This window comes from Anticarsia gemmatalis, chromosome 22 (genome assembly GCF_050436995.1).
Source record: "Anticarsia gemmatalis isolate Benzon Research Colony breed Stoneville strain chromosome 22, ilAntGemm2 primary, whole genome shotgun sequence".
Classification (NCBI taxonomy): Eukaryota; Metazoa; Arthropoda; class Insecta; order Lepidoptera; family Erebidae; genus Anticarsia; species Anticarsia gemmatalis.
In genome coordinates, this window is record NC_134766.1 from 3,772,175 (window position 1) to 3,791,122 (window position 18,948).

The window sequence follows — 18,948 nt, forward strand, 5'->3', positions numbered from 1 at the left end:
TCTATTTTTCAAACACCTAAGTGACACAATTTTTTTTATGGCAAAGCAACGTTTGCCGGGTCAGCTAGTTTACTTAATAGATATCTAATATTACACTTAAAATCTAGGAACGAAATAGAACAGATCAATACAATTTTATAACTAATATGTTCACGCTCCTATATGCACGTACATACGTGTACGCAATGCGCGTATATGATTATGTATACAAATTTTTCTAATACAAGGATATTCACCTTCGCCCGTCCGGCGATAGGAAACTCACGACAAAATAATCAAATACTCTACAGAAACTGTCTAATGCTACAAATATGTTGTAAAACTAACGGCACAGCTCCATTATCTATCGCTCTCCCTCATGCCCATGCTGGTCTGTCCCTTGCCGAGCATCTTGAGGAACTCGCGGTCGGAGCGGTGCGTGTCCAACACACTGCTGCGACTTGTTGTCGACTCCAACTGGGGTGGGGTGAGGGGGAGGAGGGGGTTTGGTGGGGAATTAGGATTGTATAGGATCTTTGGAACATTAGCTACCTTTTTGAGGCGGTTTTAATAGCAGGTGTAAATAACTGTGTAAGACTTTGTTTATAGTGGCCAAGTGTGTGCACAATACACAGGTACACCTTCTATTCCTTCAATCGCGTAGCCCGGTGTGACGGATAACCGACACAACCAGTAAGAGGTCAGGCGCAGGACGGACGGCTTTACATGTTATCTGAGAGACGGGGGTCTATGATCTCAACTTCCTGACGCCATGCAATCTCGGAGAATTTTTTAACAGAAAACTCAGAGAAAAAACTTTTTGACCCGACCTGGAATCCGAATTCTTATACGCGGCAGTCGACTGCCGAATAATAGAATATAGAACAATAGAATTAAAAAATAATTAAGGTAGGTACTGACCGACTCCTTGACAGTGAGCGGCTTGTCGCCCACGCCCCACACCTCGAGCGAGCGGATGCGGAAGGCGGGCTCCTTGCTGAGGCGCTTGTAGCCGCGGTAGCTGCTGCACGACTCGGCCGACGAGCCCTCGCCGAACGGGTCCGCGTTCACCCAGATGCCGCCGAAGTTGAACTGACCGCCCATTAACTGCGAAACATTGAAACTATTAGATAAATAAACTCACTGCTATGTAACAAACGATAAAATTTATATATGCTTAGGATATTTAAACGTGACTCTTTTTTAGTATTTAATTCGTGACCTAAATAATACATGAGGATAAAAATGTATGAATGTTATGAGACTTTTCTTTGTGGTTTAATAAAAATAAAGGTCCTTGTCCTTGGGATATACTCCATCGGTGGACAGAGAAAAAGCGACGCAGACGCTATAGAGTTATCCCTTTCTTCGCTTTCGCACATTCAAGTACGATATGGGTCATAATTTTATCCGTTTTTGTAACATTTTTCGTTGCTACTCCGGTCCTAATAGCCGTAGCGTGATGTTATATAGCCTAAAGCCTTTCTCGATAAATGGTATATTCAACACAAAAGAATTCACAATTCGTTCCTGAGATGCACGTTGAAACAAACAAACAAACTCTTTATAATATTAGTATAGATTCGTACTCACCAACCCATTAGGCAGCGTCTTAGTATCTCTATTCATATACTGATAATGGTTGTTATAAGTGGTGGCGGGGTATATCCTCATCTTGGGGTGCAGCGTGAACAGGAAGGACTCGTCGGAGCCGTAGAACGAGGCGCCCATGGCCCACGACTCCGCCGCGTAGCCGCCGAAGATGTAGCCCGAGTTGTCCTCGATTATTATCACTGACGCGCCCTGGTCTATTATACGACCTGGAAAGAAAGTTGGTAAAGACGGCGTTTTGATAGAGATGAAATGATTATTAAAAAAAATATTATAAGTTGTTTGAGGCAATTCAACGATATCATAATAAATCAAAATTTGATTTGATAAAAAATTTGCGTCTTTTTATCAAATCAAATACTCCGTATGAAGTCAAGTAAATTACATTTGTGCATACTAATGTAGTGTTGTTAGCGTTAATTACGTTACGATCCGGTTTTCTTACGCGGAATTAGATTTGTTCGGCTTTCCTTAATTATTAATGTTTACGAGTCATTTTTTCTTAATTTTAGCCTGTTTCAGTGTCTCACTGCTGGGCAAAGGCCTCCCCCTTCCAAATCCCCCTATCCGCGGCTAGATCTGAATAAATTATCATATATTAATAAATTTAATTAATTTATTTCTTCTCACCTGCCATAGTAGAGAATGACTCGCCGTGTATGTGCGAGGAGAAGAGGAACCGCCACTTGTGCTGATGCTTCTGAGGTAAGTGCGCGTTGAGCCACACGATGTGCGCCAGGTCGATGAACGCCGGGTAGTCCGGCATCGCGTCCAGACCTTATAACGTATAACAATAACTATTAATTGTTGCTAGTACGTCTAACGCCATCTATTGTCGAAGTTGTTAAGTGTAAATGTTTTAATTTGTGTCAGGGAATTATAGATGGCGTTAGCTAAGAAGTTAGTAATTTTTGTTTATTCTGTAGTCTATCTTTTCCTACTTCTAGTAATTTGTAAAGAAATTTGGCTGGAGTAAGCCATCCTGTAAAATGTCTTGAATAGCAATTAAAGAAAGCTCATAATAGATATGCATCGTTAGCCATTTTTTTACATCTAATTCGATTCTAATCACTTAGTGATACGAAAACTCCTTCAGCCATTGAGTAATGGCAGCCATTTGTCAGAGAAAAATAGAGATTAGGAACGAACGTAAAGTCAATCTTAGTATCCCTATAATTTGAATTTAGTAGTGTACCTTCAGGACTGGGCATGAGAGCTTGCACCATGGAGCACTCTGACTCTTCCTCCGTCTTCCGCTCCACACCGTATAGGTTCACGAACACCGTCTCAGACAGCTGCTTCAAAAGAACGTTTGATGACACCCTGCAATCAAACATTTATAGTGAGACACTGGCCTAACTCCATTTTAGTTCATGAAATATGGCCCAATTTTGTGGTGCAGTACCATAGTTTAGGGGACAGTTTGCCCGATTTCATCTCCCATCTGACTCTATTTGTGGCTGAGGCTATTGCTCTATGCTGTCGTCCGATTACATCGCATTTTTAAGAAAAGCCGCCTTTACACATACAGCTTACAGAATTACGTGCGGAAAAGCAGCGCGATTTTCTTCGCGGGCTTGACAGACGAGCGCGGCGCGTAGTCTTTTATTTCTCCTTACACGCGCGCTCTTTTACGCGCGATTGTTGTTTCATGCGCGATAGAGTGTGTGTGTCAAGTGGGCTAATGCCTTTATTATTTGTTAGAGTTAATTAAGTGTGTTAGAGCGACGTGTACATACCAACAGTACAGCTGTCCGTTGTTGCAGCTGTCTGAGAGCGAGTCGTCGTCGCAGACACTCGCGTAGAGCCTGCACGTGACACTGTGTGTTAGAGCGACGTGTACATACCAACAGTACAGCTGTCCGTTGTTGCAGCTGTCTGAGAGCGAGTCGTCGTCGCAGACACTCGCCTAGAGCCTGCACGTGACACTGTGTGTGTTAGAGCGACGTGTACATACCAACAGTACAGCTGTCCGTTGTTGCAGCTGTCTGAGAGCGAGTCGTCGTCGCAGACACTCGCCTAGAGCCTGCACGTGACACTGTGTGTGTTAGAGCGACGTGTACATACCAACAGTACAGCTGTCCGTTGTTGCAGCTGTCTGAGAGCGAGTCGTCGTCGCAGACACTCGCCTAGAGCTGGCACGTGACACTCAGTGTGTCAGAGCGACGTGTACGTACCAACAGTACAGCTGTCCGTTGTTGCAGCTGTCTGAGAGCGAGTCGTCGTCGCAGACACTCGCCTAGAGCTGGCACGTGACACTCAGTGTGTCAGAGCGACGTGTACGTACCAACAGTACAGCTGTCCGTTGTTGCAGCTGTCTGAGAGCGAGTCGTCGTCGCAGACACTCGCCTAGAGCCTGCACGTGACACTGTGTGTGTTAGAGCGACGTGTACATACCAACAGTACAGCTGTCCGTTGTTGCAGCTGTCTGAGAGCGAGTCGTCGTCGCAGACACTCGCGTAGAGCCTGCACGTGACACTGTGTGTTAGAGCGACGTGTACATACCAACAGTACAGCTGTCCGTTGTTGCAGCTGTCTGAGAGCGAGTCGTCGTCGCAGACACTCGCCTAGAGCCTGCACGTGACACTGTGTGTGTTAGAGCGACGTGTACATACCAACAGTACAGCTGTCCGTTGTTGCAGCTGTCTGAGAGCGAGTCGTCGTCGCAGACACTCGCCTAGAGCCTGCACGTGACACTGTGTGTGTTAGAGCGACGTGTACATACCAACAGTACAGCTGTCCGTTGTTGCAGCTGTCTGAGAGCGAGTCGTCGTCGCAGACACTCGCCTAGAGCTGGCACGTGACACTCAGTGTGTCAGAGCGACGTGTACGTACCAACAGTACAGCTGTCCGTTGTTGCAGCTGTCTGAGAGCGAGTCGTCGTCGCAGACACTCGCCTAGAGCTGGCACGTGACACTCAGTGTGTCAGAGCGACGTGTACGTACCAACAGTACAGCTGTCCGTTGTTGCAGCTGTCTGAGAGCGAGTCGTCGTCGCAGACACTCGCCTAGAGCCTGCACGTGACACTGTGTGTGTTAGAGCGACGTGTACATACCAACAGTACAGCTGTCCGTTGTTGCAGCTGTCTGAGAGCGAGTCGTCATCGCAGACACTCGCCGCGACAGCCTCGCCTAGAGCCTGCACGTGGGACGCTTTGCCTTTAAATCCCTTTTTAATCCACTTCTGTGTGCGTCTGGATGATGAGCTCTTGAGGATCTTTATGTACGTTGAGGCTAGAGCTTCGCAATACTGTAAAGAAATGACAAAAGATTATAGACATTTTTAAATGCATAAGGAATAAAAAGTATGCGTTTTCCTTCGTGTTTTGAGTCTTAAAACTGCGTAAAGCGGATGGTCAAATTTAAAAGTGCTCCATTTGAAGACATTTGCCTCCGTGCTACGAAAGCCCACGCGGGGGCACTCGTTATGTCCAGCGCTTTGATCTAGAAACACTGGGTAATAATCCGTACCCCGCGACGGGCACCGTAGCGCTCCCACAGAAACCGTCCACGTGTACGTACGCATGTGCACGTACATGTTGACGCAACGGGTACACGTCGCGGGCGTATGTTTGACACAGTTTCGGGACTGTGAGATAACTAAGCACGCAAGATAAAAATCTATGTATTTCTTGTCATGAAAAATTATATTGTAAACTTCAAGCTGGTGGTGTTTTATTCATTAGGTGCCTTTACATACTCGCTCTTTCGCGCGTGAAACAACAAAGAAAAATGCTCTTTCCCAAAGCACTTATTGTTTTAAGTAAAATAATATAAAAATAAATAATGATTATATATACCTCTCTTAAAAGTTGATAAGGCAGTTCGACGGCATTGTTATAATCTCTGCCTAAACTGTTGTACATCGTCGTCATGCGCTCATCACTGTTTCCTACAAACACAATATAAAAAAATAGTTGAAAAAAAAATAGTCAGACGAATCAAATAAATGATTTCAATCTCGTTTAAATGCTGATACGATCACGATTCAAACTCAATTCAACCACTATTCAGACTACTAAATAAAACAAACTGCTTTAATTCATTCAGTTTCGATCAATTCCTCACTCAGTCTCTCCTTTCGGTCATTATTTAATATTATTTAGATTGTATTTGAACTGCATAATTATGCACTTTATAAAGTTTCTATAAAGAATTATACGTCATCGTAATGGCAAACTCACCTCTAAGATTATACACATAGAGTTCAGCGAATCTCTGAAAGTCGCAGGACTGAGTCTTGCGGGTCCCGTAGCCGAACAGAAAGTTTGACAAGTACTGCGCCAGCCGGGGGTCTATCTGAGGACCCCAGTATCTCTGCAAATGTACAACAAACCATTTAGAAAAATGTCAAAACTGTCCCGAAAGGGAGTCCTATATCACTTTATCTCTTTTCAAATTAAAGAGTCAGAACGAGATGACACTATTTTCCTTGTTTCTGCTCTAAACGTGAAAATAAACTATCTTTCCTAACTCGCGCTGTTTTCACCTTAAATGTTAATGTTGTTCGTCTCAGAACTTATAAGGTAGAACGAGACAATACTATAATTACAATAGCATTGATCTATCGGCATCCTTTTCTATGAATATCACTTACCAATATTGCTGTCTCTTTTCTTGTTATATGATTAGTAAGAGATGACGCATAATATTGTGTTAGCATCTGCATGATTTCATGACAATAATAATGTGTATTAGTGTATTTGTTAATTAGCTGTCTGACTGTTCTCCCTATGATTAAAAGCGTGAAGATATAGTTATCTAAATCTAAAGTTAGTTAGCAGTTATACGGTAGAGCGACGAAATAAATAATCGTGCTACGTGCTTCATGTTATAAGTAACGCAAATAATAGTCATATGCTCTACAAATAAGATGTTTTTGAACTAAATCTAATGCTAGACAACAATTATAAAAGTAAACTATCTATAACTTTTTACGTAAAATAAGCCACGAAACATATAGTTATGTAGCATACAAAATAGGTAATATTTATTGCAGTCTTGGAACACTTTCCATTTATATCTTAACTTCGACAACACCTACATGTCTTTAATTGTTCTTAGAGCAATATAAAAGTTATAATTATTATATTTCATAATAAAAAAATACCCAAATTAAACGACAGTCTCAGCCTCTCAGGGCCAGATTCACTAACTTGGGTAAGCATCGGACCAACCATTCCATCGATAAAATGAGAGCAAATATATTGAAACAAATACAAGAATTAAACCTCATAGGCTAACCGGCACTTATCCAGAACTATTAAAACTGGTGACTAATATCACATCATCAATGATGGAATGACTTTATTAAAAACTTAAAAAACATCATCTAAAAGTTGATAGGGCACTTTTTAAAGTGTCTTCTTGGTTATTATATACACTAAAGTAGATATGATTTTGTCGTCAAATGGCTCGATATTAAATAGCGAGAAATTATACAACTATGACGTCATTTCGAAGCGTAACTACTGAATGAATATAGCCAGTGACATACACAATAGTCTACCTTATAATAAAATTAGCATATCTATAGTTACTACGTGTTCATACTCCTCTACACAGACTAAACTAATTATTGAACACTACATGGCCTACATGCAGATAACCGGTGTATGGTTGCAATACGGTAAATTAAATATTTTTATGCTAAAAAAAACATTTTCTTCCAGTTAAATTACTCCTTGTGTGAACGTCATATCTACGCCAAACGCCAATTTTGTTGAGTTCAAATAACTTTTACCTATCAAGCTTTGTCGATTATCAAGTACCAGTTTTCTTTGATCGTTTATAATAAGAGAGTTTCAAAAATACATTTTTGCAAAATTAGGCTGTTGAAGATTTCCTTTCCAACCAATTATTTGAGTTTGAGAAGCCATACTTCTAAGTAGTTTCGATTTCTACATCTGCGAGATAAAGTCTGAGATAAAATGTTTGAATAATTCATCCTTTATACATATATACATGTAGGTTAAGGGACCTAGGATAATTCCTGACCATTATCAGCGATGGGCAGATGATCGAGTATCTTCATACTTAGGAGAGACTTTCCTTATAACATGTAAAGCCCGTCTTCCAGTCTAACAGGAAAGAAGCTGACCGTTTACTAGTGGAAACTAGCGGTGAGTGTTTAGACAAGGAAAGTTGCATCGAGGAAAACTACTATACTCAGGCCGTTACAAACGTGCGAACTACGTCATAATCAAAAGAATCATAGGAATGTGACAATGTGTAAGTGCGAGCGAGAGACTCCGATAAAATGACATGATGTAGTTCGCACGTTTGAAATGGCGCGAGTATTGCGAACTACGTTTCCTTCACACAGTAGCATAACTAATGAACTGCGATGTATTTGTGCAACTGTGCTACACGACAGGAATGTTACTACTTGCACCCGTTAAACTATAAATATATGGTAACACACTAAACATGAACAGAATGCAAGGTTTCATTGTTCAAATGTGTTTGTTTGAAAGCTTAGGAGTGCCTATTGTACCCGCAGACTAACTATAGATATTGCCAAATCGGCACCACCAGCAAAATGACGACCTTTCGAACAATATGTCAATTTAAAAGGAATTTAGCTTGGAGTATTTTGTGTGAAATAAATTAACATGAAAAACTCTTCATTAGGAAACGACGACACCTTGAAAACTTTTACATAGTTCAGAACATAAGTAAAATTTTTTGTTCAGTATCAGTGCGTTAAATTCTTAAAATCTGGACCCTTTTCGCATGGATCGAAAAAAGTCCTTCTAATGCCCTACCATCCTAAAGAGAAATATTTTGTGTCTACCAAAACCCACCTACCATACAGAGAGATTGAAGATAACAATAATTCAGTTGCATATGAAAAGTTTTAATCCCACATTAATTGCAACAATCTTTATCACTAGAGTTCATAGTTGCACTAACATCTTTGCTAGATTGTTACAGCGGTAAAGTGTACATCAATTAACTTATTTATTTATTTATTTACAGGTAACTCAACAGGTATAGTATACATCAAAATTGCAAACAGACAATAAAAAGATCGAAACTTATATAAAATACCCAATTACAGAGTTACCAAAATTTATACAATAGAAATTTAATTTAAATAACCTAATATAAACTTGTAACTTTACTTTTATATATTAACTTGTTATTTAGTCATCAGCTCGTCTGTTCCCTGGCCAGTTAATCAGTGTTTAGCGGTGTGGTAAACAGTGTGGGCCACAATTAGCCGGTGAACTATGGTAATGGTCTATCTGGTCGCGCCAGACGCTGACCGCGCGTCATACCTTTGTTTATGCTGGGGGAACAATGTATGGAATTTATTGTGTACGGCTATAAAGCTAGCGGGAGATAGGAGCGATTTAAAAGGAGCTTTCTGAAAATATACCGATCTGAACTTATGAAAGATAGAATTAGCAAAATTTGAGTTATCGGTTGAAATATCCAAATGCGAAGACAGAAGTGCATAAAGTACACCATAATTTAACTTTTAATCCCGCGCAATAGGACACCAATATCATTCAAGTACCGAATACACCACTACTTAGAATATTCCCTATAAATTGAAGAAATCTAATTACCTAATATAATGCAAACTTCGTCATTGTTATACCAATACTTAAATCACTCAGACTCCGAGGTTGTAACTGAATCCGAAAATTCTTCAGTGACTGATATTACAAAAGTAAAACCTATAATCGCTAATCGCTAACGCTTAACACACCGCTATTTTTCTAGCCTCAATCAAACAATGGTAGCCAGTACTAGCATGGCCCGAGATTGACGAAAACCATGCACCCACCATAAACACACGAGGCTGACCTTAAATATTGTGAGAAAAATATTAATAACATGGCCGTCCATCGAACGGTTTACAAAAACATTTCGTTGGAAACAAGGAAAATGGCTTGTGGATGAAAAAAAATATTTAGGAAATTACGACTTTTATATTCCATAGGTAAGAAGGAAAAATCTTCTGAACAGCAAAAGCACTGGTCATTTCCATACGCGAACGCCAAACACCAGTGATCCCTCACACTAAGTTAGTCTCGGTTGTTCTGGGGAAGGAAAAATAGCACTGTTATGGTGTCTGCAGTCCCATTACTGCCCACATCATAGGCCTTTTGGGACAGGCGGAATTGATCTTCCTTTTAATGCCTTCTCTCGGCCTTTTCTGGTGTCAAATAGAGATTCCAGTACCGATTAAAATACGACCAATCGTCGCGATTATCCGCTGACAGTCAACTTTTTCTTTAAAACAAAAGCTATAAAACAATATTAACTCAAAAATCCATTTCTATTGAAACGTATTCGTAAAATTCTTCACAAAAACATTTATATTCGCGAACTATTAAATTATTTTCGTGTAAACGTCTATAAACTGGGACATAAAACGTAGTATGAAAATTCGCTGCCGTTACTTTTTATTATTGAACGCCCGTTATTCTTGCATCAAACTGCACAACTCGCCTGTCAATAAAATAATAAACAATAGGAACATAAAGACACCGACGGTTTACTAAATGTATGAAAAAGAGTTAAAACGACCGTGACCGTTATTTTCCTGATCTTGGCAAGCTCCAAGGATTGTAATGAAATCTAATACGTAGTTACACCACTTGCGGCTACATTTTTCTTAGGACAGCTAACGTTTCCAGGGATCTTGAGCCCTGAAGGGGCGTCTAAGGACATTATATAGTCTTAACGACCCCCAAATTATAAACCATAAATTGAATATCCTGACTGGGGAGGCTCGGAAAGACTCGAACTTTAAAACATGCATGTTCATTCTATTATCTATGGTATACATCTAGCTCCACACCCTGTCGAGCTAGCGCAAGATTCAATTATTGTAACGACTATCAAATGTGTGAACAATTGACCTGAATGAATAAATGATTTGATTTAGACACAAAGAGACGCCCAAAGCCCCTTTACCAGGACCCACTCTCTATGAAAAAGCCTACGACACCTCCAACCTAAGCTCCAAGGAAACACCATCACAAAATAAACAAAAAGCAATAAAATGTACTACTACATTAGTTAATTGCCCAGACAGTAGATAGTAAATTTAAAGGTCTTCAGCAACTAATTCACGTTACGTATGTCTATAAGTGATAGCCGAGTGGTATAAGTTGACACCTCCCACGCAAGTGGTCGCAGGTTCGAACCCAAGGCAACACACCAATGACTTTTCGAAGTTATGTGTGTATTAGAAATAATTGTCACATGCTCCAACGGTGAAGGAAAATATCGTGAGGAAACCTTGCATGCCTAAAATTTGTTTAATACATTTATTGAGGGCATGCAAAGTCCCCAACCCGCACTTGGCCAGCGTGGTGGACTCAAGGCCTAACCCCTCCCTCATTACGGGAGGAGACTCTTGCCCAGCAGTGGGACAGTAATGGGTTAAATTTATTTATTTTTATTTTTTTATGTCTATAAGAGTAATTACGTAGTAGGCGGACATTTTACTGATACATTTTTATAGCTTATTATCGGAGTTTGTGATTATAAGACTTTTTAGGTCGTTCAACAGTTTTTTTAATAAAAAAACGAATTCAATGTAATTACTAGATCTCTCAGAAATTCTTCGTTCACGAGGACTTTATATACTTATCACACTAGGAACCCGTAACACATACATACTAACAAGAAAATGTATTTTGCCTGAGGTTTCGGCGCAGCTCACAGTAGCCGTGGTCGGAAATTTAAAAGTTAGGTTTATTCGAAAAATAAGTAACTTTACATTGTTGTCTGTTGTATAATCATCTATCAAACCGTCTAACTTATCGAAATTCAGCCTTAAAGTCACAAGCCAATCGAAGCCTCTCTGAGTCACAAGGTCAGGTCAAGGTCGACTTATCCTACGTAATTCAGTGGTACGAACATTACAAGCTTTGTATATCGTACAGCATACAGTACGAAACCGCATCTAAAATATTCATATCGATCGTATTCTGTGGTTGCGGTTGAAAGCTTTACTAAATTATAAGTATCTATTACTTACATAGTCTACAAACAATATATAAAATCAAGCCTTTTTCTCCTTAGAAGTATGCAGAAATCAAATAACGTCACTTACCACGAAACCTGCAAGTATTACATACATAAAATCACGCCTTTTTCCCATAGAGGTAGGCAGAACCCAAGGAACGCTACTTGCTATGAAACCTACAAACTTCCATTTCTTCATTTACATTCAAAGATGTAGTAATTCAGGACCGCCGGTTTCACACCTGACCAGTTTGCAAGACATCACCGATATGATCTGGGTATGTCGTTCTAGGGCGTCCCCATTCGGCATTTCTATTAACATCCATTTAGGAAGTAGTGCTAGATTAAGTACTAACGGATAGACTATCCGGGAGATAGTATGACGGATGTCTGAAGATGTCTGTCAAAATTATTTTAAATTATCGCGGCTTGTATAATATTAATAAACACTTTTCACTATTTGTTTAATTTGATCGAAATGTCGGGTAAACAAATAACCTAACCCTTAATTTTCAATCGCGCTTAAGACCCGTTACATTATAATATTATGTCTGTCAAAATTCCGCTCTTTAACTGATACTTATCCAGAAGTATTACCGGTCGTAAATATTAAGCTATAAATCTAGAGAATCTAGGCATGTCCGTAAGCAATAAAACAATGTTACAACAATAGAATTTCGTACCGATGAGAGTTAGTAAGTATGTGGGTCAAAGTATACTCTGTCATTGTTTATCGTATGGTCTGTGGTCAACCCCGTGTCCAAGTTATTCAAGCTTCAAAAATACCTTTGACATAGCCAAACGACTAGTATTGGTAACAAGCGGGAACCGACTCATAAAGTGGTTTTCGAATCACGAAAAAGTTCAGTTCAAACCTCCATACGTCTATAAAATGTCCACGCTAAAAGTTTCTTAACTGACTGACCATTTATTGATAAACGACACTGGTAATAAGATGTGATGTCTAAAATCGAACCTAACGGACCATAGGCCATCCATATATTTAATTAATAGTTTAACAACATTTTAAATTGTAATAGACGGACGGGTACAACTGGCTACGAGTCTTTTCCTACAGTAAAAAGTAACTTCACTAACCACAAAAGCTATATACTTTAAAGAAAGTCTAGACAAGCGAAGCCGTGGACAAAAGCTAGTCTACACTAGCGTCAATACAAAGTAATGTATTAGAGAGTAGTGAGGTGGGTGTGAGGCCAGACAATCGCAAATAAATTAGACGATGGAACAAACAGCGCTGTGACGTCAACATACACCAATGTACGTATTGTACTAATGTTCCGAGAATTTGTGACATTAGGGAAGAAATATTACGAGTAAGAGGAAATATGTCCAAATCCCGTTCTTTGTAACAGAAATTGAAAGCTCTTTTTGGTCTAAGTGTTCTATTAATCTTTTCTGGAATATTTTTTTAAACCAAACTCAAATATACTAGAAATGTATCGACGTGAAGATGTAAAATTTTGACTATGGAAAAGGAAGGAATAGATCTCAAGTGGTACGAAAGCTTGGAGAATATAAAAACTGTGAAAATCAATTGCTGAAGAATAAAACCAATCGCAAAAAGACTCCTACGTACTCATAAAGCCAAAAAAAATGCAATTAACAGAGATACCTTTAATCAACATCAAAAATCGAGATCAATCATCAAACAGCAAACAAAAGACCCGTCCATCACTTCACATACGACTCAATCGCAAACGTTTACTCGACCTAATTACTGCCTCCGAATTGAACGTTAAATGTGCATAAAAACCAACATCAACTGCCAATGTTTTGAAACACATAAACCTGGACATTTCTGTTACATTCCTGGGAGTTTCCAAAGCGACCACACGCAAGAATACAGTTTGCGAGAAAAATTAAAGATGAAAAAATCTGAATCATCATTGGCCTAGCCTTTCTTTCAACTATGTTGGAGTCACACCAGATGCAGCTCTACCAGTATTTAACATGGAACGACTGCTTATCCACAATCCAGTTACCTGAATGAAACCATATTAATTTTACTTAAACCCAGCGTTTGATATGCGCTAGTTTGGAATATAAGCATACGATTTAACATTAATTCAAGTCCGACTGGATTGATTTCAAATTCGACTGTCGGGAGTAAGGTAACTGTTTGTGATTACATGTAAAACCCCTATCCTTAAGCTATCGTACTGTCAAAGATCTCCTTAATCAGTTCAGCCTTGAAAATATATTAAACAGAATCACTTTCGGATGTCCCGTAGAGACAAGACTTAAAAGGTAATCTCAAAAACCTGAAATCTGAAAAACGATATTTTCATCATCAAATGACTGCTTTTTTCTAGACACTCTCCAGTTTTTTGTTAGAAATTTTATAGCAAATAAAAAATGTATTAGTGCAAAATATTTTAAGAACATTTTTCCTCAAGTTCTACCTACTATAAAAAAAAAACATTTTATTACGTTTTTCTTAGTTCACACCAGTCCTTTTTGCGCAAACGTGACGCATTGTTTGGCCTTTTCAGTTGAAACTGGCAACCCGAACAATATTTATAAACATAGCAACACCAGTATAAGAGTATAATAAAACATGTACAGTAAATACATCGCGTTTGTCTTTTAAATTAAACCGAATTGATATTTAAATAAACATTTGAACTAAGTACAGGTTAATAAACGGGAGTACATTATATAAACAAACGTTCAGGAAAGTTGTTAGATAGATTTAAGATACTTTAAAAAACTCTATTGGAAATGCACCTATTAATTTACTCAAATCGAAGTAGAGGAATTTAGGTTTATCGTTGAATGAATAATTGCAGAAAAGTAGTATAAGCGATTCGCATTTGTACGATTTTCTTTCTTTTTAACAGACACACGCTAGCTGAAGATTCTTGGTAAAAGATCAACTGATTCTTTAAAGCTGTTTTAGGTCATCTCTACTAATAATATAAACGCGATAGTATCTTAGGGCTCTTTCAATTTAGACGTTTCGTGTCGTACGGCTGCCGCACGTTAACCGTGCCGCTGGTTATAGCCCGCTGCCGTACCGCTGCGGTACGTTAGCCGTCCGACACCAAACGCCTAAATTGAAAGCGTATCTGACTGCCGTGCGTTTGTATGTTAGTGTTGTTTTAAATTCATGTGACAGCAGTGTAGCCATGGACTCTGACGAAGAAACATTACTGTTAGTGCTCCTGTTAAAAAATATCAAACAGAAACAAAAACGCCGCGCCCGTAAAAGAACACTACCGATGTTTTCATTAACATGTAATTTTGGTGATTTCCATATTCTTTATCCTAGGTTAAAACAAGACCCAAGCAATTTTTTTAATTACTTAAGAATGTCAAGAGAATGTTTCTACGAATTACTCAATAATTCAATTTCATTTATAAATTCTTCCACGTCTATATCATCCATTTTAAGCAAATAATAAAAATGAAAATTCAATGAAATTAGCTGTCACGTTTAGTCACCGCACTATTCAACAGCGAAATGAACACGTGGAGCTTGCGACGTTGCCGTCCTGTCGTCGTGCGTTCTCGGTACCGACACCGCACTGTTGCCGCACCGTGCCATTTGTATGAAAACAAATGACCGTCCGTGCACCGTACGACAAACGCACCGTTTCGGTACTGCTGCGGTCCGACACGATACGGCTAAATTGAAAGAGCCCTTAGTGTGTATCTTTTGTATGCTTAAATGACTAAACCGATTTTAATAAAAAAAAAATGCAAAGATATTTGAGACCTGCGAATGGACATCGGATAGTTTTTTCAACAGCCATGTTACTATAGTATACATAAAAAAGACATAGTTGGGATAAATTACGAACGTTAAAACAAGTCCAGAACGTAAAAAGTGAAAGATTTAGAAAACAGCGTGTTACCGGCTGCTACTACAGGAAAAATATAGTAGCAGTATTTAAAAAGCCATATTCGTAGCTATTAAATAATCTATTTGTGCACAAGTTTACGCGGGCACGTCTGTTTAGCGGGTCGTAAATCATTTGCGAACGGTTCCCGATTGGTCGGAACAACTATAAATTGTACCACTGCCGGTGGAGCAAAAATATGAAGTGGATCGCTTGAGTGTTGTGAATTTGTTAGTGGTTTTTAAGAGCTTTCAGATTTCAGATGGAGTTTTAAAATTACCTTTTTTTGCTATGATGTGTTTCGGACAAGTTCTTTAATGATAAGCTACAGACTTCGACGTACAAACAATAAAATTATTCCTATAAATAAGTGAAATAACAGCGTATTTTTCTATTCTCTAATTTTTCTTCCGACCAGGGAATTTAACCCGAGAATTGTGTCAGATACACTAGCGACCACGCCACATTGTCGTAAGCGTAACGTAACCCTGAAGAAACAAGGGACCGTAGTTTAAAATATAAACTGAACGTAAACCAAACAAACCGCGAAATAAATCTAAATACTTATTTGATGTTTTCTTACAAAATATGCCAAATAATTCCAATACATGTTATTGTTACATGAAATATTACAAGACCTACTGACATTTTTAGAGCACGTTAAAGAACTCCGATCTATTCCATAAAAAAAACATTTTTAGCCGCCTAGTGAGTCTAACCTTTTTGCTTAGCTCATTTGCACATACTAACTCGTGTTACAACCTAGGCAACTGGATGTGGAGGTCCAATAGGCAGTCGCTCCAAGTAAAATACTGGTATTCAGAAGCATTCGGTAAGATTGGCAACCGACTCCAACATACATAGTTGAAAGAAAAGCTAGACTGCCGACGATGCATTTAGTTTACACAATAAACTGCTTGATTAATTAAAAACAAAATTTAATGTTTATCAACCCGTTGTAATCCCATTAACGGGCGATTTTTTAACATATCAAAGAATATGTCGACCTCCAAGGTCCGAGTGACTAATGTGGTCCACTCCACTAGATCTCTCGACTACGTCAGGAGACTTTTAAGACAAATATTTACGTGTTTCATAAAAAGTTTAGTCTGGTCGGCTTTGTCGTGCACAAAGGGTTCTGTACCATTGTTAATAAAAAACCGCAAGAAACTCACTTGTACGTGAGCTCACTTGAATAGGAAACCCTCAAAAGAAAGGTCTTAATCGATAATCGTTATAATAATGTTATCTAATCGTTCGTTAATCCAACCATTCTGTTACAGTAGAACAGTCCGATAGTCTCACTATAACTTTTATAGTAGGTATATTTAGCACACAATAACTGATACAACTGTCATATTTGATAACGTAAACGGCAACAGTTTACGATGTTTACCGTTATTTGATGTTTCAACAAGTCTAACATCACAGGGATATGATCGGGTATCAATATTGATGACCTTGTCGAGTGTTACGGTTATTAACCTATTATAGAGATTAAAAGCTTGGAATAATAGGTTAGTAGGTTAAACGTGGCGAAAATAACTTCAAATAAATCTAGCTAAAGAAACTTAAGCTACATTAATTTGAATGGCTTATAAAGTGCAATAAATCTAAGAAATATTTTCAAAAACTTCTCTCTTTGGTTTGCTACAGACACATTGAGTTCGGCACTAATCGGCCTAGCCGAGCGGCAAATCCGAATATGTGTAGAAGAACCCGATCGGCACAGCACAAGCCGAACAAGGGGGTCGAGTCGATTTTGTTGTTCGATAAATATTGTCGAACCGAACGAACCGAATACTTATATCATTTGTGTGTAGTAAGCCTGACCAACAGTTATTTAGTCTCTCACTCAAACTTTCATGGTAAAAAGTAACTACTTTAACAAAAATCAAAAACGCTTAAAATCCCTAATAAATTAAGTAATACATTTGATTCTTTTACCCATCTTTAAACTATCCAAACACAGCTTTTCATAGTGACGGAAAAAGTATTATTCACTAAAACGTTGAAATCCAGCTCTACTTTTTAAGTAACCTTTTAGGTAATAGCAGGTTGTTTTGATTCATAATTTAATCGTTCATGAACGAGTACTCCACAGGAATGAGGATGTACACAATCGAACAATAACCCAGAATAATATCGCATCAATTTGAGTCATAAATCGCGCGCTGGCTTATTTACTAAATAAACGCTGAGTGTATACCGACGACGTTATATTTGTATGGACGATAGCTAACCTGCTTATAACGTACTGTGAGAAATATCGCACGTTGTAACCGCTAGGGAAAAGGAATAGGTGACCCGGCAAACGTTTTGCCATATAAAAAAAGTGTCACTTAGGGGTATGAAAAATAGATGTTGGCCGATTCTCATAGATACCGGATAAGCACAAACAATTTCATCAAAATCGGTCAAGCCGTTTTGAAGGAGTATGGCAACGAAAACTGTGACGCGAGAATTTTATATATTAGATGTACATTCCTGCTTTTTTCCATGTGGGTTTTCCAGAGCACAAATGAAACAAAAGAAGTTTGTAGTGGTCGTAGCAAGTGGCGGTTTTTCTTTGCCAATATAATAACGCTTGAATGCAATTTATACGTCTTATGGATCAGATCAGGATCGAATAATCTAGAAAATACAGATGATGTGACTGCAAATTTATGAGAAAATTGGACCAAATTTTGTATTTCGGGTGAGAATCATTACCTAGATAAAGATAAAGTGACTGCAAATGTATGAGAAAATCGTCCAAAATTTCGAATTGGCGGTGAGAAGTTGGTCATAAAAAGAACATCTCTTGCTTAGCTTTTAAGCCCCATTAAAATTCCTGAAAGAAAGAAAGTTTGGATCCATAACTGTCTAAGCTACTACTGTAACTAAAGAGTCAAACAGCAGTCCATTCATCACATGTTTGATTCACCTATTTTCCCTAAACATCATTTATATTATAGTTCTACCCACTATCATCACAGTACTGTACCTACGTCATGAAAACATCCTGTATCATCTCCCACGCTGATCCAATCTGATCCAAGTATCGATTGTAAACACAATGTGTATGAGAACTAATTAGTTTTGACATTCGTCTGAAACCGTGGCTACGTGGAACAGTCTATGAGACGGATTTAGCTTCGAAGTCGACCATTCGGCAATTTAATACGAAAGCACTATGATTTAACTTGCAACCAGGAAACTATTGTGATATTTTAGCGAAGAATTAAGGATTGATTTAATTATAGATCGGTCTAGCCTTTCTCTAACTGTGTTGGAGTCGGCTTCCAGTCTCACCAGATGCAGCTGGATACCAGTGTTTTACATGGAGCGACTGCCCATCGGGCTAAGACTCGGTAGGAGTAAGACTGGTTGTCAGACTTTCAAGCTTTTGACTACTGTTAACGATTGTCAAAGATTTTTGAGATGACAGCTGGAACCCACAATTTAACGTGCCTTCCGAAACAGTATGTAATTCGTATGCTCATATTGATGGTAAAGATACA

At 38.7% G+C, this 18,948-nt stretch overlaps 1 protein-coding gene across 4 annotated transcripts in view; it reads right to left on the minus strand.

The window, feature by feature from the left end:
• Positions 1-18,948, minus strand: part of LOC142982646 (MTOR-associated protein MEAK7) — a 33,720-nt gene that overhangs the window by 7,371 nt on the left and 7,401 nt on the right. For all 4 annotated transcript variants that reach the window (XM_076129261.1, XM_076129262.1, XM_076129259.1 and 1 more), the window contains exons 3-9: positions 5,774-5,906; positions 5,390-5,481; positions 4,646-4,839; positions 2,786-2,913; positions 2,221-2,367; positions 1,573-1,799; positions 901-1,086 (exon numbers count right to left, since the gene is read on the minus strand). In XM_076129261.1, the coding sequence (XP_075985376.1) occupies positions 901-1,086; positions 1,573-1,799; positions 2,221-2,367; positions 2,786-2,913; positions 4,646-4,839; positions 5,390-5,481; positions 5,774-5,906 (1,107 nt within the window). The remainder of the gene's footprint in view (positions 1-900; positions 1,087-1,572; positions 1,800-2,220; positions 2,368-2,785; positions 2,914-4,645; positions 4,840-5,389; positions 5,482-5,773; positions 5,907-18,948) is intronic.